Source organism: Setaria italica, chromosome II (assembly GCF_000263155.2).
Source record: "Setaria italica strain Yugu1 chromosome II, Setaria_italica_v2.0, whole genome shotgun sequence".
In the NCBI taxonomy this organism is placed as follows: Eukaryota; Viridiplantae; Streptophyta; class Magnoliopsida; order Poales; family Poaceae; genus Setaria; species Setaria italica.
Window position 1 is genome coordinate 2,179,176 of NC_028451.1, and position 23,222 is coordinate 2,202,397.

The window sequence follows — 23,222 nt, forward strand, 5'->3', positions numbered from 1 at the left end:
TTACTTTCAGGTCTTAGTGGGGAAGAAGTGATAGAACTGGTTGCTGGTCAATCTTGGGATGGCTGTCCTTTGCCTGAAGGGTGGTCGGTTGAGTGGTCCTTGGCCTCGTCTTGAGGTGGTTTCATGTTGGATGACATGTTGTTGGGCTACCCATGTCGTATGTATCTTCCTTCGCACTTTATCGTTTAGACTTCCACTGTGTTTTATTTAAGAACTCCAGCTTGTAATCTATTTATTTATTTCGAACTCAGTTTGTAAATTAAGTTTGGAAACTCTATGTTGTAAAATGAATGCCATGTTGTATTGTCTGCGCTCATCTTGGTGTGAGATTTGTTGCATATTATTTCGATCAATGGAATAAGTGGTTAAATTGGGCTTGACCTGACAGACTATCAAGTTATACCGTTTTAAGTGCGTATTGACCAGATTAATCATTAAGAGGATGGTTAGCACACTTAAGCTAGTTTTAGTAGTTGGATGGCTCTCATCATTTTCAAGCACTCTAAAATTTTCTGTTATATATATACTTCATTCGGTAAGAAAAATATGGAGTATGCATCAAGTAACATCACCATAAAGCACCGAAATAGAACAGAAGCATACGACTAAAAGAAGATATTAATAATATGTTGGAGACAACCTGGGGTATGTTTAACTTACCTGATGAAGATATTTAAAGCTGATCTTATGGTGATTTGTTCAGTAGTTCCACCTTTAATTTAGTGTCATCTCGGAACGCGCCAATTGAAAAAATATAGGTAGAAAATGCCATGTGTGTTGCAAAAGACGGTCATTTGGATGCATGTATAGAAAAATAGCACAACAAAGCAAAATAATAGGGTGAAACCTTTTATTTAACACTACAAAAGTTCAAAGTTGATGGTTATTTTTTTATGAAAGGGAGCCATAAGCTTGTTTCTTTTGTATGCTTGAAATCCCTTGAAGTTCCATATGTCGTTATAACTTCAAAGAGGTTTTTATCGGTAGAGTCACATGCCCCATTCATTCAAAAAAGGGGTTATTATTGTTACAAACTCGAGTTCTTCGAAGAGGATTGCTCAAACAAGCGATACCGAGCATCTACCATCTATTCAAACATGAGCTTGAATTTAGCTACCTAGTTCAGTGTGATTCCTTCTGCTATTAGGTGATCTCCAAAGTTATGCTTTGTTTAAAAACACTTCTTTCTTTTTTCCCACAAATTATTTATATATGTTCATCCGCCGCAAAACCTTAGGCAAACATACACATAAACCTACAAATGCCAGCTGAGGGTGTTTTTTGGGCAAGAGAGAAAACAATACGTGGGACAAAAGAGAGGTGGGATCACTCCATTCTAACTAGAATTTTGGTTTTGACGTTCTTGGAACAAAAGAAACATAAAACCTTCCACACTCTTAGAACAAATTATATCAAAAAAAAAAGAAGAAGAAATCATCAACTGCATGGTTCACTAACCCCTGCGCGAGATGTCATGTTCTTGGTATGTAGACATCAAAGACCATTTAACCGTTGTGCAGCACACCATCTAGTCTCAGTAAAAACATTCCTATACATAACACACTACGCTTGTTGATATATGTACACTTGTCGCTTGTTATCAACGTCCGCACGTCACTTTGGTCTGAAAGGAAAAGGACATTACAGTCCACATCTATCTGAACGCGCAAAAATTAAATACATGAATATCCCATGGATTCACAGCTATGAAAATCATACCACCCCAGCTAACAACAGATCAGGAGTCGTACAAGGAGCAAGCCTCCAAAACTTGAGCCGAGCTGAACATTCCTCGGTATGGAACCTACGACGAACCAGTAAAACCCGGGGCCCCACATCGTTAGAATCAACCGCACTGCCTCCTCCTCACCTGGCCTGGTCACAGACACATGGGCCCCATGTGGTGGCAGCCCACTAGGCCGAGCCCCGGGCCCACCAGCACTACACGCGCTCTGTCCGCTCCACCCCGACCCGAGCCGCCGCCTCCGGGGCGGCCCCACGCGCCCCCGCGTCGCCGACAAGTGGGCCCCACCATCTGTCCACCCCCCGCGTCGCCGGCCTGCCGGCCGCCTCCCCACCGGTGCACGGCGCTGCAGGCACGGGCGCATTGACGCGCGGCGGCCGCGGCGATGCCCGTGAGCCCGGGCCCACGTGAAAGCGGCCCGCGACGGCTGGGCGTGGGCCCCACATCCCCACCTCTAGTAGTCTAAAACTCGCCCCCGCGCACGCCCCGATGCGCCAGTTTCCTCTGGCTTCTATTCTTCTCCACCCCCGCTTGCTCGCCGTCGTGCTCTCGTGGGTTGGTCAACCCCCTCCCCAAGCAATTCCGCGAGCACCTCGCGCGCGTCGCCGCCCACCCACATGGCCGCGCGGTCGCCGCCCGCGGCCCGCTGCTAGACGCCTCGCGCGCCCGCCGCGGCCTCCCGGCTGCTGGTGCTACCATGTTCCTCCTCCCGCGGCAGTGGCTGCTGCTCCTCGCGGCGGTGCTAGCGACGGCGGCGGCCGTGGCGCGGGGGCAGGCGCCGCTGGCGTCGCGGGCGGACCTGGGGGGGCTCTACAGCCTTCGCGCCTCCCTGGGGCTGCGGGCGCGGGACTGGCCGCTCAAGTCGGACCCCTGCGCGGCGTGGTCGGGCGTCGCCTGCCGCGCCGGCCGCGTCGTGAACGTCACCGTCGCGGGGCTCCGCCGCACGCGCCTCGCCGCCCTGGCCCCGCGCCTCGCGCTCGACGGGCTCCGGAACCTCACCGCGCTCGAGCGCTTCAACGCCTCCGGGTTCCCGCTGCCCGGGGAGATCCCCGACTGGTTCGGCTCGAGCCTCCCGCCCTCGCTCGCCGTGCTCGACCTCTCCTCCGCCGCGGTCAATGGGACGCTCCCCGCCAATCTCGGCGCGTCGGGGAACCTCACGATCGTGCTCCTGTCCGGGAACGGCCTCTCGGGTGCCGTCCCGGCGCCGTTGCTCTCCGACAGAGGACCTCGCGTCCTCGACCTCTCCCGCAACAACTTCACCGGCGGGCTGCCCAACGTTTCCGCCGTCGCCGGCGGCGCGTCGATGTTTAACATCTCCGGGAATTCGCTGTACGGCGTGGCCGGCTATGCCATTGCGGCGCTGAGGAGAAGGTTTCAGGTCGTCGACGTGTCCAGCAACTACTTGGATGGAGCTTTGAACGGGTCCGATGGAGTAGTGATTACCACGACGAATTGCTTCCACGGCGTGCCGGGTCAGCGCAGCCGTGTGGATTGCGAGGAGTTTTACAGGAAGCAGGGCGTGAACCTTGTTGATGCTCCAGCTCCCTCGCCGTTGCCGTCGGCTTCGCCTCTGCCACAGCCATCACCGGAGGTGAAGAGGAAGAAGCAGGGTATCTCCAAAAATGTACTCATTGGAGTCCTTGTAGCTGCGGGAGCATTGATGGTTCTGTTTTTGGCTGTATTGCTGTTCTGCTTGGTGAAGATGAGCAGCAGGGGAAGAAGCAGAGGGAGGGGAGTGGAGATAAACGAGGAAGGTACTGGCACACGCTCTGCGCGTAGGAGGGACAGCAGTGTGAATCCAGTGGCGTCATCTCCATCAGCAGTTTCTCCAAGAGCCAATGGTGGACCTAAAAAGGATGTGTCTGCCATTGCCGGTGATTTCAGCTATGAGGAATTGGTAGATGCCACTGGGGGTTTCGGTGACGACAAGCTCATCAAGCATGGGCATTCAGGAGATATCTATCACGGTGTCTTGGAGAATGGCTCACATGTCATTGTTAAGAAGGTCGGTTCAAAGGGTATCAACAAGCATGCTAGTGAATTGGACTTCTATTCGAGGTACTCCCATGACAGGATTGTTCCGCTACTCGGGTATTTGAGCAAGGATGATGAGGAATTCCTGGCTTACAAGTATATGCCAAAGGGAGACTTGACCGATGCATTGCACAAGAAACCTGTAGACACTGCAGATGGCTTGCCCTCGCTGGATTGGATAACTAGACTGAAGATTGCGACTGGTGTGGCTGAGGCAATGTGCTTCCTTCATGACGAGTGTAGCCCACCATTAGTTCACAGGTATGCCTTTCTATATGATCCAGGCATCTACTTTTTCCATTTGGTACTGTGGCGCTATGCTGTTGTTGCTTGGTACAGACCTAATATTCAAAAAATTAGTCATCCATGTACTAGTTTTTATTTTGTCCCAATACTTAGACTCTTAGATCATAGTCTAGAAAACCATGGAAGGTCCAGATGCCTTCCTTTTCAGCATCTTGTTGGCAAATTAAGGAGACAGTTACATCAAAGACCACAAAAGAGGTAGGAACAGTGAAGAAGTATCTAATCTTATGAGATAATTTACATCTTTAGTTTTATAATTGTTGTGGGTCCCCTTTGTTGCTTTTATGATGGCACCAATGCATTTCATGTTATCGAGGCACTGTTGCTGAAGAAAATGAATTTCTCTATGCTTCAGTCTTTTGTTTGTGAATCACTTGCTAGTGTGAAGAGGATCTCAGGCCTGTAGACTGACCATGGTCTGTCTCTGTATATTGACTAGAAACAACCCAGTGTAAAAAAAACATTTTGGTATGATTTGTCGTTTTCTTGTAATTCTTTATGTTGGAAAAGAAGTATTGCTAGTATGTATGACTATCTCAACTCATTTATGCATTATTCTGGAACGGCATGCTCTTTCCTTTTACTAAAGTCTAGAACAAGTATACCATGGCATTCAGTCTCTATCACAGAATTACATTTGCATTTGACAAAATTTACCTTTGTGTTATGCGGATGTCATCAATCATTCAATGAATCTTTGTTTAAAGTATGTTAACATAACTAGAAGTAGCCTTCTTTTGTTCCTCCTACAATTTTTGTTTGACTAATAACTTTTACTTGTATCACCTTGGCTTGTCTATCCTATCAGTAGGTGAGTTCAAGTTTTCTTAGTTTACAGGAATACCTCCAGTTTCATGCATGGTGCTCAATGCCTGTATTTTCCTTTATGTCATTGTTGACATCTGATTTATTGAGTACTCATTTCTTTATTGCGATTGCAGAGATATCCAAGCAAGCAGTGTCCTTCTTGATGATAAATACGAAGTGCGACTTGGGAGTATGAGTGACATATGCGCCCAGCAAAGTGGGGGAAGCCAGAATGTCTTCTCTCGGATATTGAGATCGTCAAAGTAAGATTACCTTTCACTTTTCTTTCCTTTTCATGTAGCACACAAGAGAACAATATTCTCATTAAATGGCTGAATTTTATGTTTTTTTAGTTTGCTTTGATTTTTATTGGTGTTAGTATGTAGGCAGTGTTGATTTGGGTACTGAAATGCACTCATAAAAGGCATAGTAAAATAAACATCACCTTTATTCTTACATATAGGTTAGTTTACTTAAGTTGTCTTTGTAGGCTCCGTTGAATGTATTGTGGTTGAGATGTCTACCCAATACGTGATGTTACCATCGCTAGTTGAGTGGGAGTAGTTAAATGATACATGAACATGTTGTTGGTGATATTGCACTGAATTTCAGATAACCTAAGGAATCTGGTTTTCAGGCATGTATTGGTTTATTGTTGGTGACTGGTAGTTGGTAGTTCACTGTCTTGTGCTGCTACTGTGTGTAGTTGAGCAAACTCCAACCTTGTGTGTGCCTGAGACCATTTGTGTTTTCCTCTGAAGTTGGTAACTGACCTTTGGTATCTGACGCTTTGTTGTGGCAGGTCTCTCGACAAGCACACATCAGGTTCGTAAATGTTCCACATCTGCTGCTCCTTTTTGTAATCCATGTTCATATGAACAAACTCTGGAAAATTTGTCAACGAAAAACTCCTAAAAAAAAAATTCTCCTCTACCTTGCATGACAGGTCCACCGGCCACTTGCTCCTACGACGTCCTCTGCTTCGGCAAGGTGCTGCTGGAGCTGGTGACCGGCAACTTCGGCATCAGCGGGTCGAACGACGCCGCCTCGGAGGAATGGCTGGCGAACACTCTTAACCAGATCAACGGCGGCGACAAGGCGAGCGTCACGAGCATCATCGACCCCTTGCTCCTCGTCGACGAGGACCACCAGGAGGAGGTGTGGGCGGCGGCGATCATCGCCAAGGCCTGCCTGAGCGCCAAGCCCTCGCGGCGGCCGTCGGCGCGGCACGTGCTCCGCGCCCTGGAGAGCCCGCTGCGGGTGGTGCGGCAGAGCTCATCGTCCCGGTCCGACTCGGCCCGGCTGCGGAGCTCGTCGTCGAGGAGCTCGTGGCAGTCCGTGTTCTTACAGGGGAACAACCACCGGGTGCAGAGCCTGGACCGGCGGCACTCGGTGAGGTCTCACGGGAGCGGCGGGGAGGCGTCGTTCTCGTTCTCGTTCAAGAGGGCCGTGGCGGCGGCCCCGGAGGTCGCGCCGGAGCCGGTGGCGGCGGCGCTCGACGAGGAAGCCGTTGTTGTGTAGTGTTACTGGTAGCGAGTAGGACGCCATTTCTTGGGTTCTTTCTTACAGGCATTCCTGATTCTTTCCTTACGTGATGTCAGTCACATCGCATTGTGTGTATAATTTGTTGTTGTTGTCTGATGCGTTGATGCGGTGTTCCAACATGACAAGAAAATAAAAACTGTGCATAAAGAGCATGTTTTCAAATATTTTGAGTGAATTTTAAACTTCTTTTTAGGATTTCTCCTCCATAGTCCTCAGCTTCTTCTCCGTGCAGATGGCAATTAAAAACGGAAAGGTGATATGCAAATGGGCCGCCGTGGGCGCACAGATGGCTCTCCGGCCCAGCCTAGCCCACCCAAATTAAGGGCATTGATCCATCACTATATGGTACACGTGGCCCAATAGGGTAAACAAGACGAGAGGCGGAAGCAGCAGCGGCATGGCGTCACGATTCCTCCTCCGCGCTGGCGCCCTGTCGGCGCGCGGCCACCGCCTCCTCGCCGGTCAGATCGTGGGCACGCCGCCGTTGGCTGCCGCTGCAAGCGTCGCACTCGCCGGTCAGGTCTGCCGTCCGTTCCCAACCGTCACCTCCAACCCCGACGTGACGCTGATCACATCTCTTTCCACTGGATCGTGCTAACGCGAGCTAAGCCTAGCTAGATCTGTACTATCGCGTTCGTTCTTCAAAAACGCTGCCTAATTCGTTTTAAAACCCAAACTTTGTTAGTTTGAATGAATTAGCCGATCTTGTTTGATTTTAAATCTGTTGTAGGCTGCTGCTGCAGCAGCAGCCGCCGGCCTGATCCTCGTTCAGATTTCAGAAGGCGAATGAAAATTTAAATTCGTTTTCTTTTCACTGAACCCTTGTTACAAGTGGCAATTATCCGGCACCACTGTACAGCAGTGTCATTGTCACGAAGATCAAATACGAGGCTAGAGATCGTCCCCAATTCCCATTGGATGATTGTTGCATTGGCTCTCATTTTTCTTTTCCCCAAAATGTTTGCAAATGCGGTTCTTTACTCTTCCCTATGGATGGCCAATGCAAGTTCAGCAGAGCTTTCAAAAAAGGTGGGAAAAAGTTGCAATTATTGTATGCTATAGATGAAATTTGTTTTCTTTAATCCCTACATTGATGCATTGTAATAATTACTATAACAAGAAATTAAAAATCGATGCAGGGCCTTCGTCATTACTCAGCTACATCCAGACCTCGCAGCAGCATAGCCGAGCTGGACGAAGCCATGGCGAACGTGGAGGGGAGACTGGACGCGATCGAGGCGGCAAACCGTCATCAGCACAGCAGCAAGGCGATCCTGACCAAGAGATCCAGCATCAGATGGGTGCCTCCCGAAGCCGGGTGGGGTCAAGATAAACGTGGACGCCTGCTTCGCGGAAGAGTTCGGCGAGGCCACGACCGGGGTGGTGATCCGCGACGAGCGCGGCGGGGTGATCCTGTCGGCGACGCAGGAGCTCCGATCCCCGCCGTGCTGGAGGAGCTGCCGGCCCGCTCCTCCAAGGAAGAAGCCCGGCTGGCGGCGTGCAGGAGAGGGCTTGCACTGGCTCTCGAGCACGCGCAGGCAACGCGTGCGATAATGGAGTCCGATTCCGCCGTCTGCATCGACGCCCTCACGCGGACGTGCAGAGACCCTTCCCGGCTGCTGGCGATCAACCGGGAGATCATGGAGCTCAAAGGAAGGATTCGAGGAGCTCAGGTTCGCCAAGTCCATCAAGAGGCGCCAGAACACTGTGGCTCACCTCCTGGCCCTGGAGGCTAGGGGCTGGGGCAGCTCCGTGTGCTTCAAGGGGGTTCCAGCCTTCAAGGTTGTGCTCAGCAACAGGTGCTTGCTGAATCATCGAGTCCTACGGTCCTATCCCCAGATGATTAATTGATATACTCTGTCCCCCTTTCGCGAGAGAATCGGATTAAAAAAACATTCATTCGTCATAGAAGTAATTAATTGATACTAATGGATTGCTCAATTAGAATCTTTATTTTCTTGTGTTTTTTTGCAATTCTTTATGAGGTGCTCGTGTTTCTTTTCTCATGCCAATTCACAGTCCTTGCCATGTGTAACCTTTTCTGTTTTACTGTTTATGATACATGCGTATGATCCGGCGTTCCAACGTGACTAAATGGGTATTGTGCATAAAGAACATTTTCTTAAGAAAGGAAATACCTTTTCCTTTTTTTCTGAGTAAATTTTATTTTTTTGAGGGACGAGTAAATTTTATAAATGAAACATTCCCACACGAAATATATCTTTCTCGCTCGCTCGCTCGGAGTGTGCAAATGGGCCGTCGCACACAGGTGGCGGCCCGGTATGGCCCAAACTTTTGCTCACTGATGTCGGGCGAAGCGGGAGGTTGCTGCGCTGAAACAGCCGAAGAGCGACGGGGAAAAGAGCGGCGGCGGCATGGCGGCGCGACTCCTCCGCAATGTGGCATCCGCTGCGGCCTGATCGGCGCGCGGCCACCGCGTCACCGACCCCTCTGGCGCCATTGCTGGTCCCGGAAGCCGAGGCATCGCCCCCGCCGCTCAGGTCTGTTCTTTCCCCATCGAATCCCCTTGCTCAGCTTCCCGTGTGTGCTATCCCTAGCTCCGTGCACGCGATGCCCCGTTGCTGCCCAGCTGTGATTGGCTGGGAGGCGAGGATCTCCTCGGCGTCCATCTAATTCATCTGGGCGCACCAATACTAGCGAGCTTGGGATGTTTCTTTTTATTTTTATTTCATGCCTTCCCGAGTCATGGAGTCGGGCGTGAGCATTTCGAAATCCTGTCTGGCTGTCCGCACTGAAATCTCTACAGGATTTTTAGTCCCGCTGCTCCATCCGCGAAATTGAGCGAGCATATTCACTTTTTACTTGAATCTACCGTGTGTGCTACTTGACAATTTGTAGTTGCAGTAGCCTGAATTTTCCTTCCTGCATGTTAGACTGCTCGATTATTATTATTTTTCCTCCTTTAAAATTGATGATGCATTCCTGAAGACAAGCCAGCATTTTTATCAATCCTTGAATATCAAACAAAACCTAAGGAACAGGGCAAGCAAGGAACAGAACCACCTTATGGCCTTGGTCGAAAAATCAGGTGCAGAACTCAATTATAGGGTCATTTGCATTATTGTGTCCTGAGGCTGAATCTGAATGCATCACAGAAACCTGATCCCTGATTATGTGCGCTGTTTGTTTAGTTCCACAAGCACCTTTTTTGTCCTCACACTGCTTGCAGCAATGAAAGTTTCATTAGAAAGTTTTTCATTGTGTGACAATGCAAAAAGGAGTTTATCACTGATGATCATGTTAGCTAATTGGCTTGATGGTTGGTTTACCTTGCAGTAGTGTGGTTTGAGGAGAATTAGTGCTTGGCCCAAATCCTTGCACACTTTTTTGATGATCGCACATTCATGTTACTGTTTAAGCAAATCAATCTTTGATCAAAGTAGACAGCCTACAACCAACAACTCAGTTGAATCCATAGTGGCATAGTCCCATACTCAGTGTTATGTGTGGCTGGTTGAATGAACAACACCAATTGGTTAAAAATGCAGTCATCTTACATTTTGCATATCTCTAATTGAGCAATGGTAAAACAACTTTCCTTAGTCCAATCATATCAGATTGGACAAACAAATTAAATTAAGATCTGTCCTTGCTCAAAACAGATCAGATTGAACAAATCTATCTCCTTTTTTTTGGGTTTCCTTTTGGTTGTCACTCTACATGGTACATGTAGTTCATCCTTTTTTTTATAATGCATTATAAGAAGGCAATGCTTTTACTGAGCTAATTACAAAATTTCCATGCAGGGCCTTCGTCATTATGCAACACCATCCAGTGAAGCAGTGGGCTCGGAATTGGATGCACCCAAGGTGAAGCGTAATCGATCAAGTATCTCAAAGAAAAGCGGAACAGCCATGATGCTTCCACTCCATCTCCATTACGAAGATGTACTTCGTCAGGATCTGTTGCTCAAACAGAATCATGCCAATATCATGCAAGTTCCTGGATTGTATGAGATCAGATTAGTACCAAAAGCAGGTTCTGATTTGAGGGTCCCAATCGGAAAACTGGCAATGGAGATTTTGAGCGGCCAGAGATTCAAAGAGGCACAAGTTGACCCTTTTGCTAAAGCAAGAAAGTCTGCTCGAACCAATCCATTCATTGGGCTGGCAAAGACAGTGGCAGCGTCTTTGCACGACAGAGTGTTCTCCGAGGGCATGCAATGTACAATTTCTTGGTCAGAATGTTGACAGTGATGTCCATGCTCGATTCTCAGGCCGAAATTCGGGAAAACACCATAAACTTCTTCATGGAGACGGAGTTCTGTGAGTTCTCCCCGGAACTGGAAGACCACTTTGAGATCTTTGAGCATATCTGAGTGTTCAACGTAACTATTGTCACTTTGGCCGACACAAAAGATGAGACCTCACTACTGTGGAGCGGCTTCATGCTAAATGATGAGGGGGAAACCAAGTAAGGTAATACCGTAATAGTGCCTATCTTTCTCTACGCTGTAATATCCCTGACACTGTACTTTCTGCCCTGCTTGAACTGAACCTTCAGTTGACTGTTTGGCAGGGGCTGAAGGCAGTCGCTGATGTCAAAATGGTTCTGGAGTTTTGGTGGTTCTTGCTCAAGGAGTAGAATGCAGCATCCATCAGTTTTGTAGACTGAATGAAGCCTGCGTGATTGTTATTTCTTATTTGTAGCGATGTATGGAGCTCATGTTTGATTACTACATCTAGTACTATGGACTTAATAATCTAGGCTCTAAAAGTGTCTTTCGCTTATTTCTGTGGTTCCTGATGTGGCAGTAATATAGAATGCTCGTTTCTGTTTGTCAAAAACATTACAAGAGAGGGCAATGAAACGGAGCTCATCTTTACTACATGTAGTACTGTGAACTTATTATTAGTTCAAGTTCCATTTTGCTTGTCTCTGGCTCCTGTCCTGTAACATGGAAAGCCTGGCTGTTTCTCGAAACCTTTTCTTTTCAGCTGGAGGGAGAGCCGCAGAGGGTCAACCCCTGCCGGGGAGCACGAAACAGAGCTCGGGTCTGCTCCCATGGCCAAGGAGCTAGATTTTGATAGGAATTTGGAACTCTTGGAAGATGGTGGGAAAAATTAGAGAGATACGGTGGGCACCGAAGCAGGAAGACGGGCAGAAGTACACTGATCCTCTTTGTTAGCCATCAGAAGGTGAGAGAGGTATAAAGGAGGCATGTAATTAGAGTTTGCTCATGGTTTTATACTAGAGGGTAGGTGGGTTTGTATGGACGTTAACAATAGTAGAAAAATTCACATTCGGCCAAATTTTGGATCGGTTTGGTTTTATTTTGATGCTCACCAAAATGGGTAAATTTCAGGTTATTTTGGACTGAGTTGCAGAGCCCTACTTCTATGCATTAAATGAAGTGCAATGGAAAAATTACACCTTGATTTCCACGATGGATAATTATTGCCAAAAGACTTTCCAAGTAAATGGTCGAGGTCCATAAATGTTAGATGGGGATTGTTTAGACTTGGGCAACGTTAGAGGGTGTTTGGATCCATGGATTAATTTATAGTTCATGTCACATCGGATGTTTGGATACCAATTAGAAGGACTAAACGTGAACTAATTATAAAACTAATTGCATACATGAGGGTTAATTCACGAGACGAATCTATTACACCTAATTAATCCATAATTATCACATGTTTACTGTAGCACCACATGGGCTAATCATGGACTAATTAGGTGCCTTAATATATGGCAACATATCATGTGCAAACCAACTAACCTGTGCAAACTTGGAAACTAACAATCAGGACCACTAGATGCTGATCCAATGGATGGAGTGAAAGGTGGGACGATTTTGCGCTTAAACCCCCCACCTGCCAGCCTTTATTCCAAAAAACCCCTGCCCTCTATTTCCCCATCGCCCTGGGCGTTTCACTGGGCAGGCTGCCGCCACACCCGTCACGCCGTGCGCCCGGTGCCAGTCCCGCCGCTGAGCGCCCGTGTCCCGCCGCCGCCCGGCGCCCGTGTCCCACCGCCGCCCCTTCTCCCTCCGCTAACAGTTTCCGATGCCCGATTGCCGCCGGGCAGGTCAATCGTCGCCATCGTGAGTCCTGCCAGCCTTCGCGAGTCACGCCAGGTGAGTTCATTTTTTAAACTACTGGCCAACGTTGATTCCTTTTTAAACTACTGGCCAACGTTGCCAACGTTGATTCCGGAAAGCAGCACAAAAGTAACTCACCTGGTTTTTGTATCATTCCGCTAGTGTGCCCGATTTCCTTTTCGTTTGATCTGCTACTCCATCTGGTGACCTTGTGTTTGCCTTGCTATCTTGCAGGAGAATGTACCCGGACGGTGCGACGATGCGGAACGACGGCGACAGCGGCATGGCCGCGTGCAGCTCCGCCCACGACATGGACACCGGCTTGGGCGAGACATTGACAGGGAATGACGCGTCAAGTTATGGACAGCGAACGGGCATGGACGGCGGACAGCAGCAAGAGCTGCAGCAGCTATGGACAGGGAATGACACCCTCTCTAAAGCCGTCGCCGTTGATCCCGCCGTCGCCGGACTTACAGGAAGAAGTTTTGAGGCTGCCACCATGGATCATTTGAAGCCTGTGGTTGGAATGATGTTTGATACACTTACAGATGTGGAGAAATTTTACAAATCATATGCACATGATGCTGGTTTCTCTGTTCGTGTTGGTCAGCACAAGAAGCAAAATGATGAAATATTATTCAAGCGGTATTATTGTTCAAGGGAAGGGTACAGAAAGGAGAATGTAAAAAATGTTATTGACGAATCCGGAAAAAAGAGAAAGACACATAATGTGATGGAAACCAGATGTGGTTGTGAGGCACATATTGTTGTCAAGCTTTGCAGTGACAAGAAGTATCAAATAGCTTCAATGGTTGAGGAGCACAACCATGGTTTTGTGTCACCAGATAAGAGGCATTTGCTAAGATCCAATCGTAATGTTAGTGAGAGAGCAAAGAGTACTTTGTTCAGTTGTCATAAGGCCAGCATTGGCACCTCACAGGCATATAGACTTCTCCATGATGCACGCAATTGCCCAAACAATGTTGTTGGCTGATTTTTCAAGTTCATGTAATCATTTAAGACCTTTTGGAATGCTTGTTGAGTGATATTTCAAGTTCACGTACCCATTGAAGACTTTTTGGAATGCTACTTGTAAACACTTTCATCATAGAGCATATATCATTATACAACATGGACATGGAGTCCACTGCAATTTATTTCATCAGTGCATTTGCATAAATATCATTGCATTTACATCCTTACACATAAGTCAGTCATTACACATATTACTGCCTTACACAGAGTACATTCAGATTGCTAATGAATCACTAATTTCATTGCAAATGCAAGACTCAAAGTAACAGCTAGAGGCAGCCCTTCAGGAACAGCAACAACAATAATAGTGACTGCTGTTACAAAGTAGTTCACTATGGTCAACAATAATCGGCTTCTCAATTTCGGATGGCTTCAAGCTTCATCTCACGTTTCCTTGGTAAAACACGTTTAGTGTTCTCACGTCATAAAACATTTAACCTTAGATTTCCTTGGTAACCACGTTTAGTGTTCTCACGCAGCAGGAATAATTTTAGAAGATCTCTTAACCTTAAAGTTTATAGCTGGCTTGACTCTTTCGTGAATTCCTGTGGAATATTTTGTTAGCAACAAGAATATAAAAACAATTAGTAGCTTTTAAGCACGATTACATCCCAAAGCCAACATCTATTCTTCAAAAAAAAAAGCCAACACCTATTCTTCAAAAAAAAAAGCCAACACCTTTGACAACTTCATGTGAAAGGGTAGGAATATAAATCCCAGCATATGATTCACCAGCTATGTAAAATGGATTTGTCAGGAACTCATGGTAGAGCTGAAACCACCGTTAAGAGTAAATGAAAAAAGCAGAGAGAAAGAACTCAGGTTTTTGTTCCTCAAGAAGATGATAAATATCCAGAACCAACATGATGAACCTCTACATATACGAATACGATATACCTTGAAAAGAAAAGTATGCAAATCATGAGCAGTCTGAAGGTCGCCAGTTGTATAAGGTTTGGACTTATCCTTCACGTATGACAGACCAACACCAGCAGGGGAGTCCAAGTATATCACACTAGACACCTGAAACGAAATGGAACAACGCAATTCTCGTTAAGATTATTGAAGAACAGATAGTTTCTGCGCTTACATTATGTAAATAGATCCAACCTTGGACCAGCTGTACGGGTTGCGATGAAGCTTTGGCAGGCTTCCAGCTGACCCTCCTGACTCAAAGTTGAATGGTCCTGAACGAGAAAGCCACAGAGGATGCAGCATCAGTTCCAGATTCAGAAGGCACAAGCTGGGTACTGAAAGCTTCCCCTTGTTCCATGCTCCTGAAAGCTTCAAATCATGCTCCTGAAAGCCAGAGGGTACTGAAAGCTTCGAATCATGCTCCATCCTCCTATATTTCCCCTTGTTCCATGCTCCTGAAAGCTGGTACTCTCAAATCATGCTTGTCATAATGCTTCATTTGAATTCTTTATCAAATTATGACAACACAGCTTGCAAACCTGCGGGCTTGCTATCAATCTCGATATCAAAGTAGACCTTGTGGGTGACCTCCGTCAGGTCCTTCTTCGCCTGAAATCCCGATAAATTTTTCCATGACGCATCCATATCGATATCCATACAGGAAAAAAAAACAAATCAGAAATCAAACACAACAGTTAGCTACTTGTATAGTTGGATCCGTATCTAACAGATTCAGACACCAGCGCAAGGGTCGCAGATAATCAAATCGACGAATAGCTAGAGCAGTAACGCGTACTAATAAGATCAGATCGTGGAAACAAACACGCAGATGGGGAGAAGGAGAAGTGCAAACTATGGGTAGGTGGGCAGGGGACGGACGAGGTTGATGAGAACCTGGGCGAGGCGAGCGTCAGGGCGGCAGCGGGGGACAGGGGCGGCGCTGAGGGCCATGGGCGGCGGCGGCGAGCATGCGGGCGGTGATGGACAGGGGCGGCGCCGGGTGCACGGGCGATCCCTTCACGTGGCGGCGGCCTGGGTGAAACGGAAGGAAAGGCACGGGGTGATGGGGAAACAGGAGGAGGAACGGAGTTAGAATCGCCGGGGGGTTTTTGGAAAAAAGGCTGGCAGGTGGGGGGGCTTAAGCGCAAAATCGTCCCACCTTTCACCCCATCCATTGGATCAGCATCTAGTGGTCCTGATTGTTAGTTTCTAAGTTTGCACAGGTTGGTTGGTTTGCACATGATATGTTGCCTTAATATATTCGTCTCACGAATTAGCCCTCATTTATGCAATTAGTTTTATTATTAGACTATATTTAATACTCCTAATTAGTGTGCAAACATTTGATGTGATAGAGATTTAGTTCGGATATCCAATAGATTTGTCTTGCAGTCTTGGAGTACTAAAAATCATACCCCAAGACACATACCCCAAGAGATAGGGATGCTATTGAATCTAGCAGTTTTAGATTTGTCTGAAAACCTTCTGAGTGGCTCGATTCCCCCGAGCCTAGGAGAAAAACTTGCAGGGCTAAAATAATACTTGGGTTTCTATAGCAATCTCATACAAGGACCCATTCCTCAGAGTATAGGAAACCTTACGGGACAGAGCTCTCTGATCCTTTCCGATAACTAGATAGCCGGTTCTATTCCTCCGACCATATGAAACCTTACCAAACTCAACCTGCTAAGCTTGTACACCAACCGAATTGCCGGTTCCATTCCTCGAACGATAGGGAACCTTGATCAGCTGAACATTTTAGAACTTTATGACAACCAGATTGCTGGTGATATGCCCAATGAGATGGGCAATCTCATCGATGTCGTCATCCTGTACCTGGACGGCAACAAGATTTCAGGATCAATCCCAGCGACTTTTGGGAACCTGACAAACATGAGAAACCTGAGCTTGTTTGATAACCAGCTGTCAGGGACTGTCCCGCGAGAATTCGCGAACCTCACAGGTATGGTCAAATTCAGCATAGGGAACAACTCCATCTCGGGATCTTTCCCGTCAGACGTGTGCAAGGGAGGACGGCTTCAGATGTTTGTTGTCTGCATGAACAACCTAACTGGCCCTGTTCCGGCGAGCTTAAGGACATGTAACAGCTTGACAAATTCACGGGTGACATATTTGTTGCCCGTAGCGAACATGATCCATTAGATTATAGTTTGTGATTTTGGTGATTGAGTGACAACATATTTATTGGGAGTAATGTCTTGTCTAGTATGTACATTGTAGATTTTTTAGATCCTAAGAATGCAAATCGAACCATGGTAAGGTCCAAATCATAGTATTTAAGTATCCAAGTTATAGTATTCTTGATATCCAAATCATGGTATTCAAGTTTTCAAGCTATGGTATTCAAGTGACCGAGCTATGCTATCTAGGATTATTTTGTGGTATTCAAGCATCCAAATGACAGAGCATCCAAGTGACAGTATGTTTGGTGCTTGCAATGGACGAGTTAAAGAAAAAAAAGGTACCATCAGATGTTCTGACGGTTCATCGGAGCAAGTGTTGAAGTGAGCATCGGACGAATTGGTACAACTGCAGGCGGCAACCTGAGTCAAGATCATTGGATGTTCCGATGCCCATCGGAGCAAGCGTTGGAGTGAGCATTGGACGAATTGGTACAACTGCAGGCGGCAACCTGAGTCAAGACCATTGGATGTTCTGATGCCCCATTTTCAAGAAGCGTCAGATGAATTCTGAGGTGAAGGTGCGGGAAGCAGAGGAAACCCTAGACCATCGAATATTCCAATGCTAGGTCAAGAGTAGCGTCGGACGAAGCATATTTACTTTGGAATCATCCATAGAGGTTTTGGGAGAAAACCCCTCAGCACCGGATGTTCCGATGGTGCCATCGGAGGAACCATCGGATGAATTTTGGATTTGTCAGTGAAGAACTTGGGCGTGGAGAGGCCAACGGCTTTGCACTGGATTTTTCGATGCATGCCAAAACAGACCATCAGAACATCTGATGGTATACTTTAACTAGCCGTTGGAGCAACGGCTCTTTGATGCCTTGGGCTATTTATACCCCCTCCACTCGCCCATTTGGAGTTGCTGGAGTGCGCAGGAATCCATTGGAGATCAAGACTCATCAAGAACACATTCAAGCCACCAAAAGTACTTAAGTGATTTATCAAAATCTTAGCACAAGCTTAGGAGAGTGATTAGTGCTAGGATAGGCCTAGAGAAAGAGAGAGTGCAATGTGTGCCTACCTTGTGATCGGTTCTAGGAGTGAACCATAGTTACAAGGTGTGTCGGCACCTTGGAGTCTTGGTGGCTCACCGGCGAGTCTTCGACCCTCCGACTTGGTGTGGAGCGGCGACGACGATCGTGTGCGGGGGACATGGAGACCCCCTTCCTTCGTGGAGAAGCTCCTTAGTGGAGACCGCATCAAGGCGACTGGGGAACTTGATGTGAGCCTTAGTGGCTAAGCCTTTATGGTAAGTCAAGGGGTGTCCCGAAGAGACTTGGTGACCGGGAAGCAATACTCTTGTGTCAGTGCTTCAACAACGTGGGCTAGTGGTGGTTTAGTGCTTACCGATACCACGGGATAAATCATCGTGTCAAGAGTTTACTTCTCCTCATCCTCACCTCTTACGTTTCCGTATTTCATACTTACAACTTGTGTGCCTTTACTTTCTTAGTGTAGTATCTTGCCTGGATTGGCTCTAGGTTGCAAAACTTATTTTGTGATGAGAGTTTTACACTAGATCAACTATAGTTGCACATCTTAATAGTATGATCTAGTTTAAGTTTGATGCAAAAGTAGTAGAAGCCATAGGTGCCTAATTCACCCCCTCCCCCTTTTAGACTAGGAGTACCGATTCCTTACGGTACCTATCCACATCTTATTAAAGCAAACTTGAGATCAAACAACCTTCATGGGGAGCTCACCCCAAACTGGGCAGCATCCACCACCATGATTATGTTCAACGCAGGAGAAAATATGATCACCGGAAGAATACCACCCGAACTGTCGAAACTGACCAACTTGGAATCGCTTAAGCTCTACTCCAATTTTCTCACTGGTGAGATACCACCTGAAATTGGCGACTTAACCAACCTTTACACACTCCATTTAACAAATAACCAGCTGTCAGGGCCAATACCTTCTCAGTTTGGTCAACTAAGCAACTTGCAGTTACTTCATTTGGGTTTGAAAAAGTTTGAGTGGGCAAATTCCAGAGGAGCTAGGAAGATGCAACAAGCTACTGTCCTTGTACCTGAACAACAATAGCTTGACTCGAAACTTGCCTGGTGCAATAGGAAATTTGGTGAATCTACAAATTATGTTGGGTGTCAACAGCAACAAGCTTAGTGGTAGACTGCCACGGCAGCTTGGGAACTTGGCAATGTTAGAATCTTTAAATCTCTCTCACAACCAATTCTAGGGAGGTATACCGCCCATTTTTGCAAGTATGGTTAGTCTGAGAACCCTAGATGTCTCATACAACAACTTGGAAGGACCACTGCCAACGGGGCTTCATCTGCAAAATCTATCAATAGCTTGGTTTGTCCATAATAAAGGTCTCTGCGGCAATCTCAGAGGCTTCCTTCCACTATGTCCTACAACGCCAGATCATCATAAGGGGAAAGAAAAATTCCATTCTCTGATGATTGCAGTTCTTGTCCCAGTGGGTGCTGTTATTGCACTTACAATTGTTGCCGCTGTAATGTTTTTCTACAAAAAGGAGAAGCAGCAAGAAAGGGTTACTACTGAAATAAGAGAAGTATTCTCCGTATGGAACTTTGATGGGAAACTAGCATTTGAGGATATTGTCAGGGCAACTGAGAATTTCAGCGACAAGTACATCATTGGAGTGGGAGAGGATATGGCTCCGTGTACAAGGCACAACTCCAAGATGGACATCAAGTGGCCGTGAAGAAGCTTCACCCAACTGAAGAGGAGATCGATGATGAAAGAAGACTTCATGATGAAATTGAAATCTTAGTAAAGATTCGACAACGAAGCATTGTCAAGTTATATGGGTTTTGTTCCCACCCACATTACAAATGTCTTGTCTACGATTATATGGAGAGGGGAAGCCTTTGCGCTGCCCAACAACATGAGGATGTAGCCAAGGAGATGGATTGGACAAGAAGAATTGCTCTTGTAAAGGATGTGGCTCATGCTATATCGTATTTGCACCATGATTGCAGCCCACCAATAATACATCGAGATATAACAAGCAATAATATATGGCTGGGCAGGAATCTCAAGGCACACGTTTCAGATTTCGGCACTGCAAGAATTCTAAAGCCTGATTCATCAAATTGGAGTGCCCTAGCAGGAAAATATGGCTACATAGCTCCAGGTATGTCAAAAACTTTTTGTCTGTCAACCGCTAACTGCTACTAGTCTTCTTTGAAATCAAAGAAGGCTAATACTCTCATTTATTTGGAATAGAGATGTCGTACACATCTGTGGTGACAGAGAAATGTGATGTTTTTAGCTTTGGTGTGGTTGTGCTGGAGGTGCTATTGGGAAAGCATCCAGGAGACCTACTTCAGTCTCATTTAGAGGATCATATGTTAGTCAAGGAATTTCTCGACCAACGGCCTCCCCAACCAACAAAAATAGAGGAGAATGATGTGACTGAACTAGCTCAAGTAGCACTGGCTTGTTTGCAAGCTTCTCCTCAAGCACGACCAACAATGAAGGAGGTTTACCAAGGGCTAAACAAGTCTGGATCTTGACTTTATGTATACTTACACAAGGCCGGCCAACTAAAGGATGCATAAATGTGTTCCAAAGGACTTGCTGCAATGTTACTCAATTATTTTTTTAATCAAGGAAAATATCCGGTCTTAAACATTCACGTGTGAATGTCTATAACCACAAAGAAACAAATCTAGCTACATAGCCATATGATACATAAGTACTTAGACTCCAAATCCTCTACACAGAGACACTCAAAATAAAAAGAAAGGAAGCTAAAGACTAAGCGAGAAAATAAAGACTAAGCTTCAATCTTCTTCCATGTCTTTGCTTCAAACTTGAGTTGTCCTCATGCAGCAACTCACGGAGCAACAGTCCTTCATCTCTCTTGTCTACTTAGAAACAGTTGATGATAAAACATTACTGCCACAATATAAGCAATCTTGACCATGGCATCGCAGGGCTCAACAACTCCTCCATGACGACGCTCTCAAGAGGGAAGCGACATAAAGATGCTGCCGCCGCTGGAACCAGCCAAGTATTTCACCTGAAGAAGACGGCGATATCCTTCCAACGACGCATTGAGGAAGGAATGCACAATATCACCGCCGCCGTTGACCGATACAAGATCAAGTAGAGCTTTCACCCAAAAGACCTGCCATGAGCCCAATCTGCTGCACCATCAGTTCCAGCGATGTGCGTGCCAACTGCGACCTGCCGTAGGCAGCCATCCTAGGGAACCGCGTGCCCACTGCGGCCTGCCGAGAGCCTGGCGTCCCCTGGCCGCGCGCCGGTCGCAGGCACAGCCGCTGCCGCGCTACGGAAGGAGAGACGCCGCGCGCTAGCCGCGGGCGCCGCCGCAACTGTGCCACAGAGGGTGCCGGGTCACTCCGCTCGCCGCCTGCTGGGCCCTGCCGCTCGCTGGCCGCACGCCGAGCCCCGCCGCACGCCGGGCTCCGTCACCGCTGCCGGGAGGCACCGAACGGCCCCGACGTGCCGCTGCCCCGAGGCAGCAGATCCGACGGCTGGGGGTGCGGATCCGGCCATCCACAGGCGGATCCAGCGGCGCACCGCCGGAGACAGCCGCCGCCGCCATGGACGACCAAAGAGAGTACGAGGGGGAGGGAGGAAGGAGAGAAGGAGGGAGGGGCGGTGGAGCTCCGCCGCCACCTTCCTATTTGTGCATTTCTTCGTGGAATTGAGGCAGATACTTCCTTGTACTATCAAAGAGTGGTTGATAATTTTATCTATAGAACTGACAAAATGTGTACTTGACTTTTCTCATTATCTATTTAAATGTAACTGAACTGGTTCTTGAAAAAGAGTGAAAAATAAGAACATTACGTGTGCAAACCACATGACCTTTCTTCCAACAAAAGACCAACCACACAAGCTTTATTAGAATTCGATCATCAGCTACATCATCTACTTAAACACAATAAACGCAAAACAGAGCCCATAAGCCAAATAACAAGATGAAAATGCAAGCATAGAAGTAAAACGAGGCATCTACGCTGACCATCAGGGGATTGCTCGGCGTCGCCTCCCTTGCATCCAGAATCTTGCCGAGTATTTCCCTGACAACGGAGGGGCAGCTCCTCGCCAGATGCTCGACGTCGTCGGTCGCCATGACTGCCCTCGTGTTCCTCCCGGAGGCGATGAACTCCAGGCACTTCTTCTTGAGATTCAAGCACTGGTGGTGCTCCGCTAGCGCCAACATCGGCAACACCGTGCTCACGCTGACACTGTGCCTGCACAGCTTGTTCTCGGTGAGTGACTTCAGATCCTTGAGGTTGAATCGATCTGCCGCCACGAGCAGGTCCTGGGCCAACGCGGCGGCTTCTTCCCGTGCGGTCGCCGTCGCCGGCAGTGTGTCGGTGTAGATGTAGTGCAGCAGGGCCTCGAACGCGTCCGGGTGCATGTCGCAGATGCGGATGTAGCCGGTGGTCTTCTCCTTGTCCGGGCCGAAGAAGTCCGCCATGAAAACCGGTGACCGGGCGGCGAGCACGACCTTGTGCGCGGCGAACACCCTGCCGCAGACCTCGAAGTCCACGTCCGACCCTGCCTCGGTCTCGAGGAGGCGGCCGAGATCCGCCGGCAGCCCGGACATGGAACGCAGCGCCCTCACGGCCGGTGGCGCCGCCGGCAGTGGGGAAGACGGTGGAGGCGCCCTGCTTGCTCCCGCCGCCGGCGGTGCTGCCTGCTGGACGGATGGTTGCGGCGGCGAGGGCCTCGCGACGGCCGGAGTGGCGCCGGCGGTGGGGAAGACGGTGAAGTCGCACCGGATCACGAAGCGATTGTGCTTGACGACGAGGTCCAATTTATCGAGGTCCTCCCGCGAGACGAAGCGCTCGCAGCCGAGCGTTTCCTGCCGCCCGCCGCCAATGGCGCCGGCGACCGTGGAGGACACGAGGCGCGGCGCCGCGCAGCCCACCTTGTGCAGCGCGAACCTCGACTCCACGCGGACGACGTCGTCGTCGGCGACGGGTCCGGCTCCGGCGTCGTCCAGAAGGAGGTAGACAGATACGGAGCCGGTGGTGCCGGCGAGCCTCCCGTTGGGGTAGAAGGCGATGCGCCAGGAGTGGCCGCCGGCGGCCACCGCGATGGACCTGAGGCACCTGCCATTGGCCAGCTTCTTTGTCTCCGAGTAGCTGTCGACGAGCAACGAGAGCCTTCTGTCGCACGGCGACATCGCGGTGCCCGGCGGCGGCGGCGGTGGCGCCGCCATGGCAGAACCCTAGAGGCGGACGTTGCCACGAATAAGCCACGCCCGATGTAGAGATGGGAGAAACAGGAATTTTATTATAACAGAAACGCAAAGAGGCGACGCGTCGTACGTCGGGGGTCCTCCGCTCCATGGGCCCGCGCTGCATCTAATTTTCGCCGTCCGATGCAGCCCCGCGCGGGGGACGGTAACCCAGTACAGCAGCCCCGCGCGGGGGACGGCATCGATATCGCGGTCGCGGAGGTGGCAGCGGACGCCGCTGCCGCGCCAGGCCGGCGTCCGCGCTCGCCTCCACCGCGCCCTCACTCCCCTCGCCCAACTCGGTGCGGGTCGTGCAGGGCCTGCTCCTCCCCAACTCCGCCTCGCCTCCTC

The 23,222-nt window shown here is 48.5% G+C and overlaps 3 protein-coding genes and 2 pseudogenes across 5 annotated transcripts; 3 read left to right on the forward strand and 2 right to left on the reverse strand.

Moving 5' to 3' along the window:
• Positions 1–2,247: 2,247 nt before the first annotated feature.
• Positions 2,248–6,600, forward strand: LOC101778453 (probable LRR receptor-like serine/threonine-protein kinase At2g16250). The gene is made up of 4 exons (XM_004955366.2): positions 2,248–4,039; positions 5,026–5,154; positions 5,694–5,716; positions 5,838–6,600. Exons 1-4 carry the CDS (start codon positions 2,442–2,444, stop codon positions 6,410–6,412), a joined length of 2,325 nt encoding a protein of 774 aa, XP_004955423.1. The 5' UTR covers positions 2,248–2,441; the 3' UTR covers positions 6,413–6,600.
• Positions 6,601–10,206: 3,606 nt separating this feature from the next.
• LOC101781678 lies at positions 10,207–10,932 on the forward strand (annotated as a pseudogene).
• Positions 10,933–13,617: 2,685 nt separating this feature from the next.
• On the reverse strand, positions 13,618–15,508 carry LOC101782082. 3 transcript variants are annotated; one of them, XM_022824427.1, is made up of 6 exons: positions 15,330–15,507; positions 14,990–15,059; positions 14,646–14,905; positions 14,433–14,558; positions 14,214–14,307; positions 13,618–14,080 (listed from the first exon to the last, which is right to left on the reverse strand). In XM_022824427.1, the coding sequence occupies exons 1-6, from the start codon at positions 15,399–15,401 to the stop codon at positions 14,007–14,009; spliced, it is 696 nt and encodes a 231-aa protein (XP_022680162.1). In that variant the 5' UTR covers positions 15,402–15,507; the 3' UTR covers positions 13,618–14,006. The 3 variants fall into 3 exon arrangements, with proteins under 3 accessions (XP_022680162.1, XP_004958934.1, XP_022680163.1); XM_004958877.4 differs by having other exon boundaries at positions 15,345–15,506; XM_022824428.1 differs by lacking the exon at positions 14,214–14,307 and having other exon boundaries at positions 15,330–15,508.
• Positions 15,400–20,163, forward strand: LOC105913709 (annotated as a pseudogene).
• Positions 20,164–21,541: 1,378 nt separating this feature from the next.
• On the reverse strand, positions 21,542–22,853 carry LOC101782491 (BTB/POZ and MATH domain-containing protein 1). Its single transcript, XM_004958878.1, has 2 exons — positions 21,645–22,853; positions 21,542–21,550 (listed from the first exon to the last, which is right to left on the reverse strand). Exons 1-2 carry the CDS (start codon positions 22,851–22,853, stop codon positions 21,542–21,544), a joined length of 1,218 nt encoding a protein of 405 aa, XP_004958935.1.
• Positions 22,854–23,222: the final 369 nt, after the last annotated feature.